The 13,496-nt window shown below is 39.8% G+C and overlaps 1 protein-coding gene across 3 annotated transcripts in view; it reads right to left on the reverse strand.

Annotated features, from left to right (window-relative positions):
• Positions 1–13,496, reverse strand: part of RHOBTB1 (Rho related BTB domain containing 1) — a 49,252-nt gene that overhangs the window by 8,048 nt on the left and 27,708 nt on the right. For 2 of the 3 annotated variants that reach the window (XM_063164032.1, XM_063164033.1), the window contains exons 3-6: positions 11,583–11,784; positions 11,135–11,238; positions 2,858–3,043; positions 145–1,112 (exon numbers count right to left, since the gene is read on the reverse strand). In XM_063164032.1, coding sequence (XP_063020102.1) covers positions 145–1,112; positions 2,858–3,043; positions 11,135–11,238; positions 11,583–11,774 — 1,450 coding nt within the window. In that variant the 5' untranslated portion in view covers positions 11,775–11,784. Of the gene's footprint in view, positions 1–144; positions 1,113–2,857; positions 3,044–10,349; positions 10,413–11,134; positions 11,239–11,582; positions 11,785–13,496 lie in introns of those variants that run through there. The other variant, XM_063164034.1, reaches the window with a different exon arrangement.

The following is a 13,496-nucleotide window of genomic DNA, read 5'->3' on the forward strand; positions in this document are numbered from 1 at the left end:
GGCCTGGGTAACACCACAATTTTGGGGTCATCCCTCCTCTCAGAACAATGTAAGCTGTCACACTGTTTGAAGTCTATGAAGTGACAGTAACATGGATGAGAAAAAAAAATAGTTCTCTTCCTGCTTAAGCATGTATTTACTTACCAGAAAATGTGCCTTTGCAAAGGCACTCTTTTATCCGATTAGCTTTCCTGACATGAAATGCTTTAGTAATCTCTTGATTCATGAAGGCTTCTTTATTCATAATATTCTCCACCATCATTCTCAAGTCAAAGACTTCCAAGATTTCAGCAATCTGAGCCAGTCTGGTGAGGTCTTTTTCATTTTCATCCAGTTGGCCTGTGTATAAAAACTGCAAAACAGTTTTAAAAGGTGCAGCCTGCACAGAGGAATCCATTTTTACCACAGTTACAGGACACGTCCTCTTTGAGACAGGATTCACTTGCATTTCCTTGTGCACACTAACAAACCCCTTACCCCAGCAGGACAGAGATCTTGCTGCAGAGTTTGTTTCACCACATTCAGATTCAAGCACGTTTAAAGACTCGCTACTTTCTGGTGGGGGGATTTTAACATCAAGAGATTTCAGGGATGCCTCGTCACTGTCACTGTTTGTCTCAAGGTGACTTGTCAGAACATCCTTACTTGTATTTTCTTTATTACACTGTGTTTCATCCAAGTATGGACTTTCCTCACATTCCATTAAGAAAAGGTCATAAAACTTTGAAGAGGAGGTAGCTAGGTAAATCTTGTGAGCAAAAATGCAGTCCTGCTCCTGAAGAACAAACATGACATCTGCACACAGCGGGCTGTCCAATAAATATCCAGCTTCATTCATGCTCAGCGTGGGACACTCAGGAATTTTGATAACTGGAGGAGGGGCTTTTGGAGGTAGGAATGGAGCCTGAAGCAAAGGTTTTTGGACCTTCTTCAAATGAGATTTCCAGAATTGCAGGTGTCTTCTGGAGATCAGGGCAGCTCTAATTGCATTGTCAAACACATCTTTAATTCCAAACTGGTCAAATACACTGGTTTCATAGTAGGGTATCCCGAGTTCCTTGGCAACCTCTCTCCCTCTCTCTGGTGGCAAAATGTCTCCCCTTTTTATTGGCCTAGGGTAAACAAAAAATGAACCTTGTCACACAAAGTTACGCTAGAAAGCGTGGAATTTTACCAAATATTTTTTTAAAATTCAGCACTAAATCTGACATAACTATCATTCAAATGAAACAAAATATAAAACTAAGTGTACAAAGCCCTTCAAAAATCTACAATCATGACTCCACAAGGTTTTACAATAGCACATACTTCTATTTTCATTTCAGTTTGGTGGTGTCTTTGCAATGTTACTAAACATATGCAGAAATCATTTAGGCAAAATGGAGCTGCCTCTTACTTAAAGTGAAATTTAAAATAAAAAAATTTGATAGGATACTCGAGAGCTTTCATTATTTAAAATCCTTCTACCACCCCTTACTACTCAGATATTCTGTCACAACCATCATTTAAACAGAAATGGAAATTCTCATGACATAAAAAATGCCAGAAATACAGCTAAATATGAAATGGAAATATTCCTTAAGCTCATGCTTTTTAAAGAAAATCATAGTATCCTACAACAAAAGAGTAACAACACCCACTGCAAGAGATAGGCTTGTTTTGGCTGCAGGAGTATTATGTGGGAACTCATGAATTTCCAGAGCAGCTCTAGTACATGATACAGGGTAAACAAACCAGTAAAAAGTCTGGGCTAGGATCCATTTTCCCAGCAAAAAAAAAAAAAAAACATCTCCCCAGAAGACACGACCCAAGAGTGTGTTCTGTGAGCCCACCATATTGGGCAGACAGGAGCTGGCACAGATGGAACACGCCCCAGACAACAGCTTGCTGAGTGCCAGCTAACAAATAACCAGTTCAGGAGGCAGGAGCCTGTGCCAGACACACAGAGCTCTGACTCAAACTTACTAATGGTGAAATCAGGGAGCAGGATTAGGGCAGAAGAGGAGTTTTGGAAAAACACAATTTCCTTTTAAAGAGTCAATCAAAAAGCTCACCCCACCCTCACAACAAAGAAATGTTTAATGAACAAACAGACCTATAAAAATCATATTGCTAAGTCAAGAGTTTGACTGCAATGCAATGCAAAGTTTTCTAAGGGCCCACAAAATATTAATTCAATCTCTTTACGGAAATTTGTTACAATACAGTCATTAATTACACAATCATGGATATTATTTCCGTGAATCTGGTCTCATTCAAATTCCCATAAAAGGAATAAATTAGAAGCAAGCCAGTTATTGTGGGACTGTTGTTGCCAAATATGTGAATGGTTGTATTTTGTATCTGGGAGAGACAAAGCTTCTCTAGAACAACCACCAAACTCTCTTTTAATCTCAGAACTTTTAGAAGTTTAATTTGCAACCATTTCATTTTCTGCTATGATCTAGGATTACATTTAGCAAAAAAAAAAACCCTGAGAATCAAGAAAATTTGAGTAGAATCTGCCAGTTTAAAATAGTACCTGACAATAGTGAGAGGGTAGGACAGGATACATATGTTCATGAGAAAAATACCTAAGAAAACATTCAATAATCATTACCATCTCTACCTTACCGTAGTGTTCTGCCGCCCAAACATGTTTAGACAGCCAATGTGCAAAACTTTTTTGGGAAACTTAATAACTGTGTGTGTTAAAGAAATAACCAACTCAGACAACAGAATTTAAAAAAGAAGAAAGCACGTATATTCTCATTGCCAAAAAAAAGGAAACTAGGCTCTCCAGTTTCTCTTGTGCAAGTGTTGTACCTGACTACCAAGGTGATTTTTTTTTAAATTCTCATTTTTGTTTAAACTTTACCTTGCCAGAGGCCGTCTGGCTCTGTTAACAGCCTCGAGGTCGGCGTAGCGGAGATCCAGCTGGCAGCCCACCAGGATGACAGGCGTGCGAGGACAGAAGTGCTTGATTTCTTGATACCACATTGTTTTCACATGATTCAGGGAATTAGGATTAGCAATTGAAAAGCACAGAACAACAACATCAGACCTAGAAGGGAACAAGAAAATACCTGATTAAAAACCCACAAATGATTTTTGCTGCAGTTTCACCTATTTCCATTACTCTGCTCTGCTCTTTGACAAACGTGTTGACACCCAGATGTCAGAGTAGATGTTGTTGGTGCAAAGGTGTGAGAGAAGCTACACATTTCACCACAAAAGCATGGGAGCACAAAGCCACATACCCAGGAAGCACTGCCCCTCCATGCTGAGATGATCCCAGCACGTGGGAGCGGAGCACTAAGAAGAGAGGTAGGGCTTTCCATTCTCTACTTTTACACAGCAGTTACTCACAGGCTGCCACTGCTCCAGAAACAATTCTGCTGACTGGACACCTAAATTGCAGTTCAAAGATCATTGGTGCTTAGGAATTAGAGAGGAGCTGTGCAAAACTTCAGAAGAGCCACGCAGGCAGACAGATCACTTGTGAACTTGGCATGGAGAAATACCTTTACTGCACTGTTTGAAGTACTGAGGTGGTTGCTTTTGCAATGTGCTTTGCACAGCAATTCCGCAATGTCTTTAATAAATAACCTGTTAGAAGGGCAAACTACTGCAGAACGACCACTTCTACAATATCAGCAAAAATAAACATTACAGTGAAAATAAGGTCAGTAAACTGTAGAATAGGACAGTGGCTTAAATTAGACTAAGCATGGCAATATTTGCAGGCTTTTAAAGGTTTCTGAAAACAGAAACTACTTCACTAAATGAACTTGCTATATAAATTATAAGGATTAAGGTTGACAGTTCATCCACTGAACCACAGCCTAACTCTTGTCAGAGCTGGCACCCAAAGGCAGAGAAATGATTGAATGCTTGTCTCAGGGCATATCTAACTAGGGGCAATTTCATTATTTATAAACAAGCAGTTCTCAAGCTCTTGGGTCTTATGGGGAAAAAAACAGAAAGAAACGAAAGAAAAAAAAAAGTTGAATTTAAACTCATAAGAAGAATTGGGGAGAAGGGACATTTTGAGGAAGCAACTTATTGCTACAGAATTGTCAGCAGGATAAGCTCAGCAATGCCATCTCTATCTCAGTTCTGTTATTCTTTAATTTAGCACCAATATGTTGTATCTGCAGTTTGTGTCATGTACAGAGCATCAGCAGCAGTGAATTTTAACATTCACCTTTTAAATAATGAAATACCTCCTCAGTAGTGCTGCTTTCTACATTTCACTGAGGGCATAGATATATCCAGCTATTTCTAAAGATAGCTGCACACAATATGGAGGCTGCTGTGAGCATCAATTTAATGCAAGAGAAATGCTCCTGCTCCAAATTTCTGTCTTATATAAACTGCAACACATCTGTCATATCCAGGAACAAGGCCTTTTCAAACTGGAAAGTTCTCTAGTAAATAGGGAAGGGCTAAGCAGCCAACACAATGGTCTGCTGCACAGCTGAGGCAAACATACTTTAAACTCAAACTTGCTCTATTCAAGGTCAGGTAGGAGTAAAACCTAAACTCCAGCAGACATTTGCTCAGATCCCAGACAGAGAAATCAATGTACAGCTAAAGTACAAAAAACTCTGTGTTACATGTACTCTAATAGGGTCAATTGTTGTTTAATTCAAGGCCATCATAACTGCTGGAGTGGCAAGCATTGGCTGCCTGGCTGCTCCTAACTACAGCTAAGCATCTTACAGAGACAGCCTGTCAGCATCCTGCAGAAATTAATACCTAAGCCCAGTAATTGCAGTCACGAGGACCCAGCCCTCCTGACCTTACAAGCCACAAGACACACACACATCACATCTCCCAGCAAACCGAAAGGAAACAACTCCAGCAGGTGTTCACAGGCAGGACACACCAGTCCCCAGGTGCACAGGGCTGGGCACAGCCTGTGCTCAGGAGGGAGCCAGGAGTGAGCTGTGTCCCTGGGCAGAGCAGGCTGCCCCAGCACAGCCCTGCATGTCTTACAGCCCTTGCCAAGGCAGTATCATGTTTTTGCCACCGTGGTCCTTGAGCAGCTCTTGCCTCTGACCTTTGCTGGGAAACTGTAAAACAGAGAGGAGCAAAGCTGGGTTCTTCCAAAACTCACTGCACTGCACTAACAGGACACTGTCACCTTACTGCTTTCCACATGGAAAGAATAACAGAGTAAAGAGGTAAAAAAAAGTGACTTGCAAATTATTTAACTTGTATTTATCCTATTATTTATCCAGTATTTATCCTATTATTTATCCTTGCCCCATAAAACAAAGATTCCTGAGAGTTCTGCTCTGGACAGAGAGAAATTAATGGTTCTGTGCCAGGAACAGGACGGATGGGAAAGCACTGGGTAGTGGCAGAGTTCACACGCTGAACCAGCACCACAGCTGCCTCTGCTAGCTCACAAAATACAGCCACTCCATCATCATAAATTAAGTTTTCATTCAAGTCATAAGCACAATTTGCACTCAGTACCAACTGGAGACAGAAATGGATGAGGAAGATTAACCAGCTACATAGAACTGTGAGCATTTCAGGAAAGGTGTCCTTTGGAAACTTTAATTAAAGTACCTACAATTCCTATTAATGTCAAAGGCACATTTACAACTTGCTAACACTGCAGTATAAAGTTTGGTTCGACATTTGTTCATAAAAAAGCAGACCCTGTCAGGTTAAAATATGCATGAATATTTCCTAAACATTAAAAATTTACCAATGTTATTTTAATATTCTCAGGGAATGTAAAAGAGTATGATTTTTTAAAATGCCTATTCTACTGCTGGTTTTGTGCAGTTACTTTTTGTGTTGGTTACCCAGAGAATGAGAAAGAAGAAAAAAGAAGTAAACCTGATTTGTCCTTTCTCTCTGCGGCAACATATTCACAAATACAAGCTGCACTTATTCTAAAAACAAATTTCATAGCCATTTCCCAGTAAAATTCAGGAATAATTCAAGAAACATTTTTAGAAACCTGAACACCAAGAAGTGCTTTATAGAATCATTGAACAGTTTGGGTTGGAACAGACCTTAAAGACCAACATTTTCCATCCCCCTGCCATGGAAAACCAGGAAACCCAGACTGAGATCCTGAGACCCTGGGAGTGGAAAACAGCACAAGAAATCCACCTAATACCTATTCACAAAGAAATAATTCACTAAGATCAAGATTTTGACAAAAAGTAGCTTCCCACACTTATCATTTCCAAAAGATTTTGATGTTGCCTTGCAGCCTTTCAGTGTAGAGCCCAAATGCCACCTTTCCACCCAGTCTCTGACTTAGGAAGGCAAGGCAAAATATGAAATTATGCAATACCACAAATAACAACTGCCACTTACTTTTTTACTCCTTAAGGAAGGATTAAAGCATTGGAAGTGTCCTTCTATTATAGATAAATTATGTATACATCAAGTTGAGCCTCAGGCTCACTAACAGCCCCATTTGGCACACACCTTTCTAAAGAAGGAAGGATTCCTAACAGAAATTCCATAGCAACCTCTTTCTACTCACAGTATGGAACCATGGTGGGATGCAGAGGAGAGAAGCAGGTCTGCATTAATTTCAGTGGCCCAAGTATATAAAGCCTTTACTTCCCTATCAGCTGAATGAAAGAACCTCAAATGTTCACACAGGTAACAGAAGAAGAAAAAAAACAGTGCATACACATAGCCTATCAAAATAAAGTTATTGCAGAAAGCTGTCTATGTGACCCTCTCTCATTATCACAGTCTTTCTTGGGCCTAAGTCAAACTCAAAAGAGAAAAAAATCATGACAAATACATGTATATGTTGTAAAAATGGTTTTTCACAGTTCTTCATGATCATATGATGAACCTAAATGGTTATAAACCACTGTAAAGTAGAAGGTGTGGGCTCACAAATTTGGGTAGCTGAAGATGATTTGAAGATACTGCCTATTGCTTTTTTGTGGCAGAAAATGTGACAAGAGGAAGCAGCAGAGCTGAAGACACCTGAAACAACTGGATTCCCCATCAGCTGAGCCTCTGCTAGTGAGCAAGAGACTGCCCTGTGTCTGTTCAGTACCTCTGCTCTAGAGAGACATCTCTGAGGACCACTTCCATCCCAGGCCAGCAATGGCTTGAGAGGCACAAGGAATGTGTGAGCTTTCATTCACAAGGCACTTCTGAAACCCCAGACCTTCTCTGGAGAAAGGAGGGGAGCTGCTGGCCCAGCCTCAGTTCAGGCACCAGCTGCTCCATGACAGAGGGCACTGATCTAACTAAAGGCAGACCAACTCTGTGAAGCCACAAACCTCACCCTAATCTCACTGAATTTGATGAATGCAAGTACCATTTTACATCAAAGCTACCTTGGTTTTGTTCTTACAGAAACAGGATCATCGTTGTCCCTTGAGGAAAAAAAAATTAGACAGAGGTTGGTGGAAGTCTTCAGATATCAGTGTTAAAGCTCTGTTCTCATGGACTCCTTTCAGCAGCATTCCAAAGCTATATTTTTAGGGATTCAATTACATTGGAGTAACTGGTAAAGGGAATTGTAATCACACAGAAAGCTGAATGCATGTGTTCCTCTGCATGCATACAATACCCACAAGGCTAACAAAATCCATTCACAACAGAGGAAATATTCTAAACCTATTTTAAGAGACTCTCTCAGCAGTCTAACAGCAAGACTCATTCACATTTGTAAGTCATGAGGAAAAAGCTGTTTTCTGTCCATGCTGCATGAACAGATTTTGTTTGGTCTACAGCTCATATTTAAGTTGCAAGTAAATAAGTCATCCTGGCTGAATTAGCTAACAACCCCCATTCACGGTATTGAGAATAAATATTTGATTGAATTAACTCTTTGCAGGTTTGTACTTATGTTTACACATACTAGAGCTGCATGTTAAAAACCCCCAGGATACAGAGGCTATTTATCAAATTAGCCAAACATGTTCACCTGAGGGAGGAAAACAAAAACAAAAAAAAAAAAAAAAAGAAAGGATGCAAAAAGGGAGAAAAATAACTACAAGCCAGCTTCTAGGATTAGCTTGAACATGATGATATGTTGACAGTCTCATTCAAAACCAGATTGGACAAGAGAATGGGAGATAGTGAATCCTGACAAGTTGAAATGTAAATTAAGATGTTTTGTCTTTACACTTGCCTCCCAGAGAAACTGCTACAGAATAACAACTCGGGCTTTAAATGAAGTTCACACCTCATCTGCAGACTTAGAGAATACAATAGCACCCAGGGTAGGTTGTTATTAAACACAGAGGTGGCTGGGAGCTGGAAATCAATACACTAAATCATAACCAAGGCATTATCATTTTACAGCATTTTGGGATGATTGTGCACCAGATGAAACCCTACAGGAGATTATTAATAATTGGCTGTTTGGCATCACATACTCCTTAAGCTGAACTGAACAGGATATTTCCAAAACTAAAGCACACACTTTAGTCTAAGGGGGTGAAAAATGTCATTCTGCAAACTGCAGCAAATATTTCCACAAGTCTCTGCAGCCACATCCCCCTCACTCCCTTAAGCTGTCAGGAACTGTTTCCCAAAGCTCCCAGAGGAGTGTGATTATTAAACTAAACACCACAGAGCAGAATGCAAGCTGATCTCACTCTCCATACTCCCATTAAGGGATGGCAGAGAAACATTAACTATTCCATCCCCAGTGGCATTCAAATGTTTCTCTAGTCCTGTCACACAAAAATAGTGGAAAATAGATTCCTTTTCCCCTCCTTTCATGTTTCTATCTGTGAAAAATAAAGTTAAGAAGGATTTATCTGTGCTACAAGCCTGATTAACTGTTCACCCAGTCATCTATAGCATAATCTATTTATGTAACATTTTCTAGAACTGTATGGAGCAAACTTTTCCAAGGAGCAGCAGGCGAGTTAATGACTTGCTGGTTCTTGTTACACAGGTTTAGGACAATTAGAGGTCTTGGCTGAATGTTTGCTGGAGTAAGCCTTCCCCTGCATGAGGTGCAGATGCACAGAATTTTTTTAAGAGAACCAAAGGATTATATTATTATATGATTCTTCAGACAATCAAAACACAGGGCACTTGCAGGTGTAACCTTGAACAGTTTTCCATGAAATTGGCCTTTCACTGAATTGCAAGACTTGACACAGCTGACTAGACTACAGCTCAATGTACAGACATGATTTAAAATAAATTCCTAGAAATATGAACATTCAGCATTGAAAAACTAGTTTTAAAATGCCAGCCCAGATGAAATACTAAACAGCCTGCTTTGACTGCAGCATTAACATTCTTAAAACAAGCAAGTACCTAAGTGCTTACAATCACAACATTTTAAAACTGAAATTCTATTTATAAAGTATTTCTGTAGAGCTTCCAGTTACTTTCTTCATTAATAGACTTGCAGAAAAACCACTAACAGGAGAGCAGGCTTCCAGAACAGCCTTTTAAAGCTAATTAGGATACAGCAAACCTCATTCTACACAAGTTCAGTTCTGCAAACCTCACAAATGAATCACTGTGTTCATATGCTTAATCCTCGAGATCTCAAGTTATTCACGTCCTCCTTGGCGTTTGCAGGATTAGAATCTAAGTATGTTGTTTCCTCCCTCTCCCATCCTGTCAGTAAATGTGGGATCAGGGTTCAGAACATGCCTGATTCTGCTCTCCTAATCTCCAGTAATCTTCTCAGTGACACAGTATCTGTTGCAGAATATCGGGAGGCCACATCAAAGCAGAGCAGTGAGTGGAAACATGAAGTTACATCCAAATTTATCAATGTAGGCTCCACGTGCTGCCAAAAGGTAAAACAGTATCCATGGACATCTTCCAGTAGCACTAAATATGAAGGTAAATATTACCTTAAAGTCTGTAACTTCTCTCACAGAGATTATTTACAAATGGTACAGGTTGTGCAGCCCAGATGTGTTGTTGTTTCCCGACAGAAAATTCCAGGTAATTCATGACTGTGAAAACTCAACTAACAGTGCTGTACACAAAGGAGTGTTGTACAAACATACAGAGTTCTGAAACCTGAAAATTTAATGGGTGGATTCAACCAGCAGAACCCTCTCCAGTATTTCTAAGAGGTAGAGAATAGAAAAGACCATCCTCCTTCAAAGTCACTTGTGTCATCAGGCAGCACAGAGAGAAGAAAAACAGCAAGACAGTAAGTACAGTTTGGCCACATGCAATAGAAAGCTGGGGCTGACACTCTACAAAGGGCATTCATTCCCAGCTGGAAAAAAAAATGTGTCTGTCTGTGAAGGTCTGATCAACTGCAGTGACTGAAGCAGATATGAAAAGGTTATGAAAAAGTTCAACAAGGTGAAAAAAATGTGTGAGGACTGAGACCTCTCAAAAGTGAGTTATGAAAATACATGTCCAAAACCCACCTTCAGCTCAGTATTTGCCTAATACAGCTGTTCTGCTGTCTGTACTGCCACAAGGTCAGATCTAATTAAACAAACCAGAAAGACTATCACTGGCTTCAGTCCTTGCTGAAACTATGCTGAACTTTTACAAACATATGTTTATACACACACATATATAATACACACTGGAAAAATCTAGATCACATTCATATAAATATATATTTATTATACATGTATTTTTGGAATTTCCAGGGTTAACTGATTCACTAAGAGACATTTTATATTCATAGAAGGAAAACCTCAGCTTTAATTAAGGATATACAGAAGAGCCTCATCTTTCATGAATCTAGCTCTGCTCTCAAGAGGTTAGCTGCCCATTCAACATCACAGGTTTTAATAAAATAAATATTTCATTGAGTGAGAGTGATATTTCCCAACATCTCTCCTTGTTTGTTGCTTGTTAGGCAATTATATCAAACACTGCTTATACAGGCAGAGAATGCTCATGTTCAATTTTCTGAAGCTACGATCTTATTTTGGAGAACGTACTTTAAAATTCAAAATAGGACAACAGTTGTTGACAGAGCTTAGCAGGCTGTTCAAGGAAATGTAGCATAGTAAAACTATGCTGCTTTTTAAATATTTATATCTTTTTAATCCTTCCAGCAGATAATCCTCTTTGCAGTGGGCAGGAGCATGAATACCCGTGATTGCTAAGTCCTTGCTTTCAAAAATTTAGATTTGCAATTTATTTCCACCAAGTTTGAATGCAAGTATTTCTTAAAATTTTACTTGGATCAATTTACCTTCCATAAGCAAAGCGCCTGTCTTTGTGGTGGTCCCCAAAAGTATCCCACAGCCTGAGAGAAACACTCACTTCATCCACAACATCTCTTGAGCGTTCAAGGACCTAGAAGAGAACACACAAAACATTCTCTTTCCCTCCATCAGACAGTTACTTTGTAATTCACCCCATCAAAAGGCCCAAAACATACTAGGTCAAGGGTCTATCTCATGCAGTTTTTACCAAAAGATGTATCTTATAAATCAGGCAGAATATTTATATCCCTAAAAACAGGTTTGATAAAGAAATTACTTTAGAACGAGAGGTGTATCAGAGCATGGCTGCAGTAGAGGTCACTCATAAAATACTTGTGAGCTCATTGCTGCATCCTGGCAGGGTGGGGCTTGCCAAGAAACAGCAGCAGCACCTCGCAGCATGTGCTGCACACCTTGCACACCTGCAGCCCTTACCTCCTGGCAGACACGGTACTGATCGATGGCCCAGACGGTCGGGACGTGCGTGGCCAGCAGCTGATACTGAGTCAAGGTTGTGTTGCAGGCTCTGGCACAGATCAGACGAGTCTTTCCCACTGCGTTATCTCCAACCACCACACACTTGATAGTTTCAACGTTGGGTCTTTCGTAGTCCATGTCAATGTCCATTTACCAAAAACTGGAACAAGAGAGTTAAAGTCGTTTTCTACTTCTGTGTGAAAACAGTGCTGTTTAGAATCAGAGCCTTTTACTTCCTCTTCTTGAGAGATGCCTGGAGACAACAAACTCTTAAGGAAAAGTGTGTGGTGAACTGTCCCAAAGTAGGCCAGCCAGTCCTTTAAATACTGCTCAGTTATGCAAATACACAACTATTTGGACCGCAGTGCCTTTATGCTGCTCACATGCTATTTTCACTTTGGTTTCTGTAAACACAAGCCTGTTTGCAGAAGATAGATCTTGGTGAAACAAGGACAGCTAGCATAAACTTACCTCTTGCTAATACTTTTTATGCCAGGAGGAAAAAAAGCCTGGGCATCAGTGGGTTTAACCTGAAGGATACCAGTACAAACCTGCCTTCTGCAGTCCTGCCCATTCAGGATTTGATTTAGGGCTGCCCAGACAATATTGCTAACAGCAACTCACACAGATGGCTTTAGCACACAATAAAACTTGTATGACAACTCCAGAGACTGTTCACTACAAAACCACAATTCCCATTACACCCTGCATGTATCACACATTCTTCATTGTCCAAGGAAAAGTTTTTACAGATCATGGACTAACATGAAACCAAAGAGCCAAGCAGGAACTTGCAAATATACTTCTCTATACCTAGAAATTCTTTTTGATGTAAAATGGAAAGTGAAGAGAAGAAGTTTTTTGAAGATACTGTCCTCATGGAAAGATATTATTGAAAGTATTTCCTTAAATATTCTATGGCAATGTATTGAACAAATGCCTGGATACAAAGGCAAGCTGGAAAAAATGGATATTTGAAAGACTAAAACCAACTCAAGCATGTTTGCTACAGTCTGTCATTTTCATATGTGGGATCATAGTTTGATATATCTGAATTTGATTTTCTAATGTCTAGCAGTCTGCTGAGCAATCTGGACTCTGCCAGGGAATTGTAATTAAGGAGGGAGTACAGGGAAAATGCAAGTCACAAACCTTTTCAGGAAGGCTTGCCTAATAATTATTTCAGCAAGGAACCTACAGCAATTTAATTGACAAAACACAGGTCATCATCTGGAGTGGTGGTGTCCTCTTTTCTGAGAAGAAAGCACTACAGATAAAGAAATCCAATGACTTGTTTTAATGCCTTTTTTAATATTCACATCTCATTCACACTTAGATATAGACTATATATTAGCTGTCAGGCTGTTTAAAATAACAGATTCAAGCTATTTTGGTGCCCATTTTTCACTGTCAGAGGCACTATGTTCTTATTTAAGTAAAAATCATGTTTAGTAACTACTAGTCAAACACTGATTTTAACCGTATTCTTTTTCATTATTTAAACTGATGTACACCAAGAAAGAAAAGTCTTTGTAAGAACTCAAGGTTACCCATTTAGATAAAATTTTGACTATGGGCTATGTGCTAATAACTATAACGGCTAAGGCACATTTGTAATCTTCATTTATGTGTGGAGGGAGGAGTTAGGGACGACACAGATAAGGTGCAAGAGTGATTTTTGCCACTACTGTGTCACACCGATGTTTCTACAGACACTGAATGCTTCTGGAAATGCTGCAGCACAGACCCTCAAAATAAGAATACATTTTGAAGTTATCCTACCCGGGACTGAAACAGCCCAGACACTTGGCACCCTGGCCCAAGTGCATGGTTGCACAAGCAGAGCTCTGCAATGTGCCAGACGCAGAGCAG

This window comes from Melospiza melodia, chromosome 9, assembly GCF_035770615.1.
Source record: "Melospiza melodia melodia isolate bMelMel2 chromosome 9, bMelMel2.pri, whole genome shotgun sequence".
NCBI lineage: Eukaryota > Metazoa > Chordata > Aves > Passeriformes > Passerellidae > Melospiza > Melospiza melodia.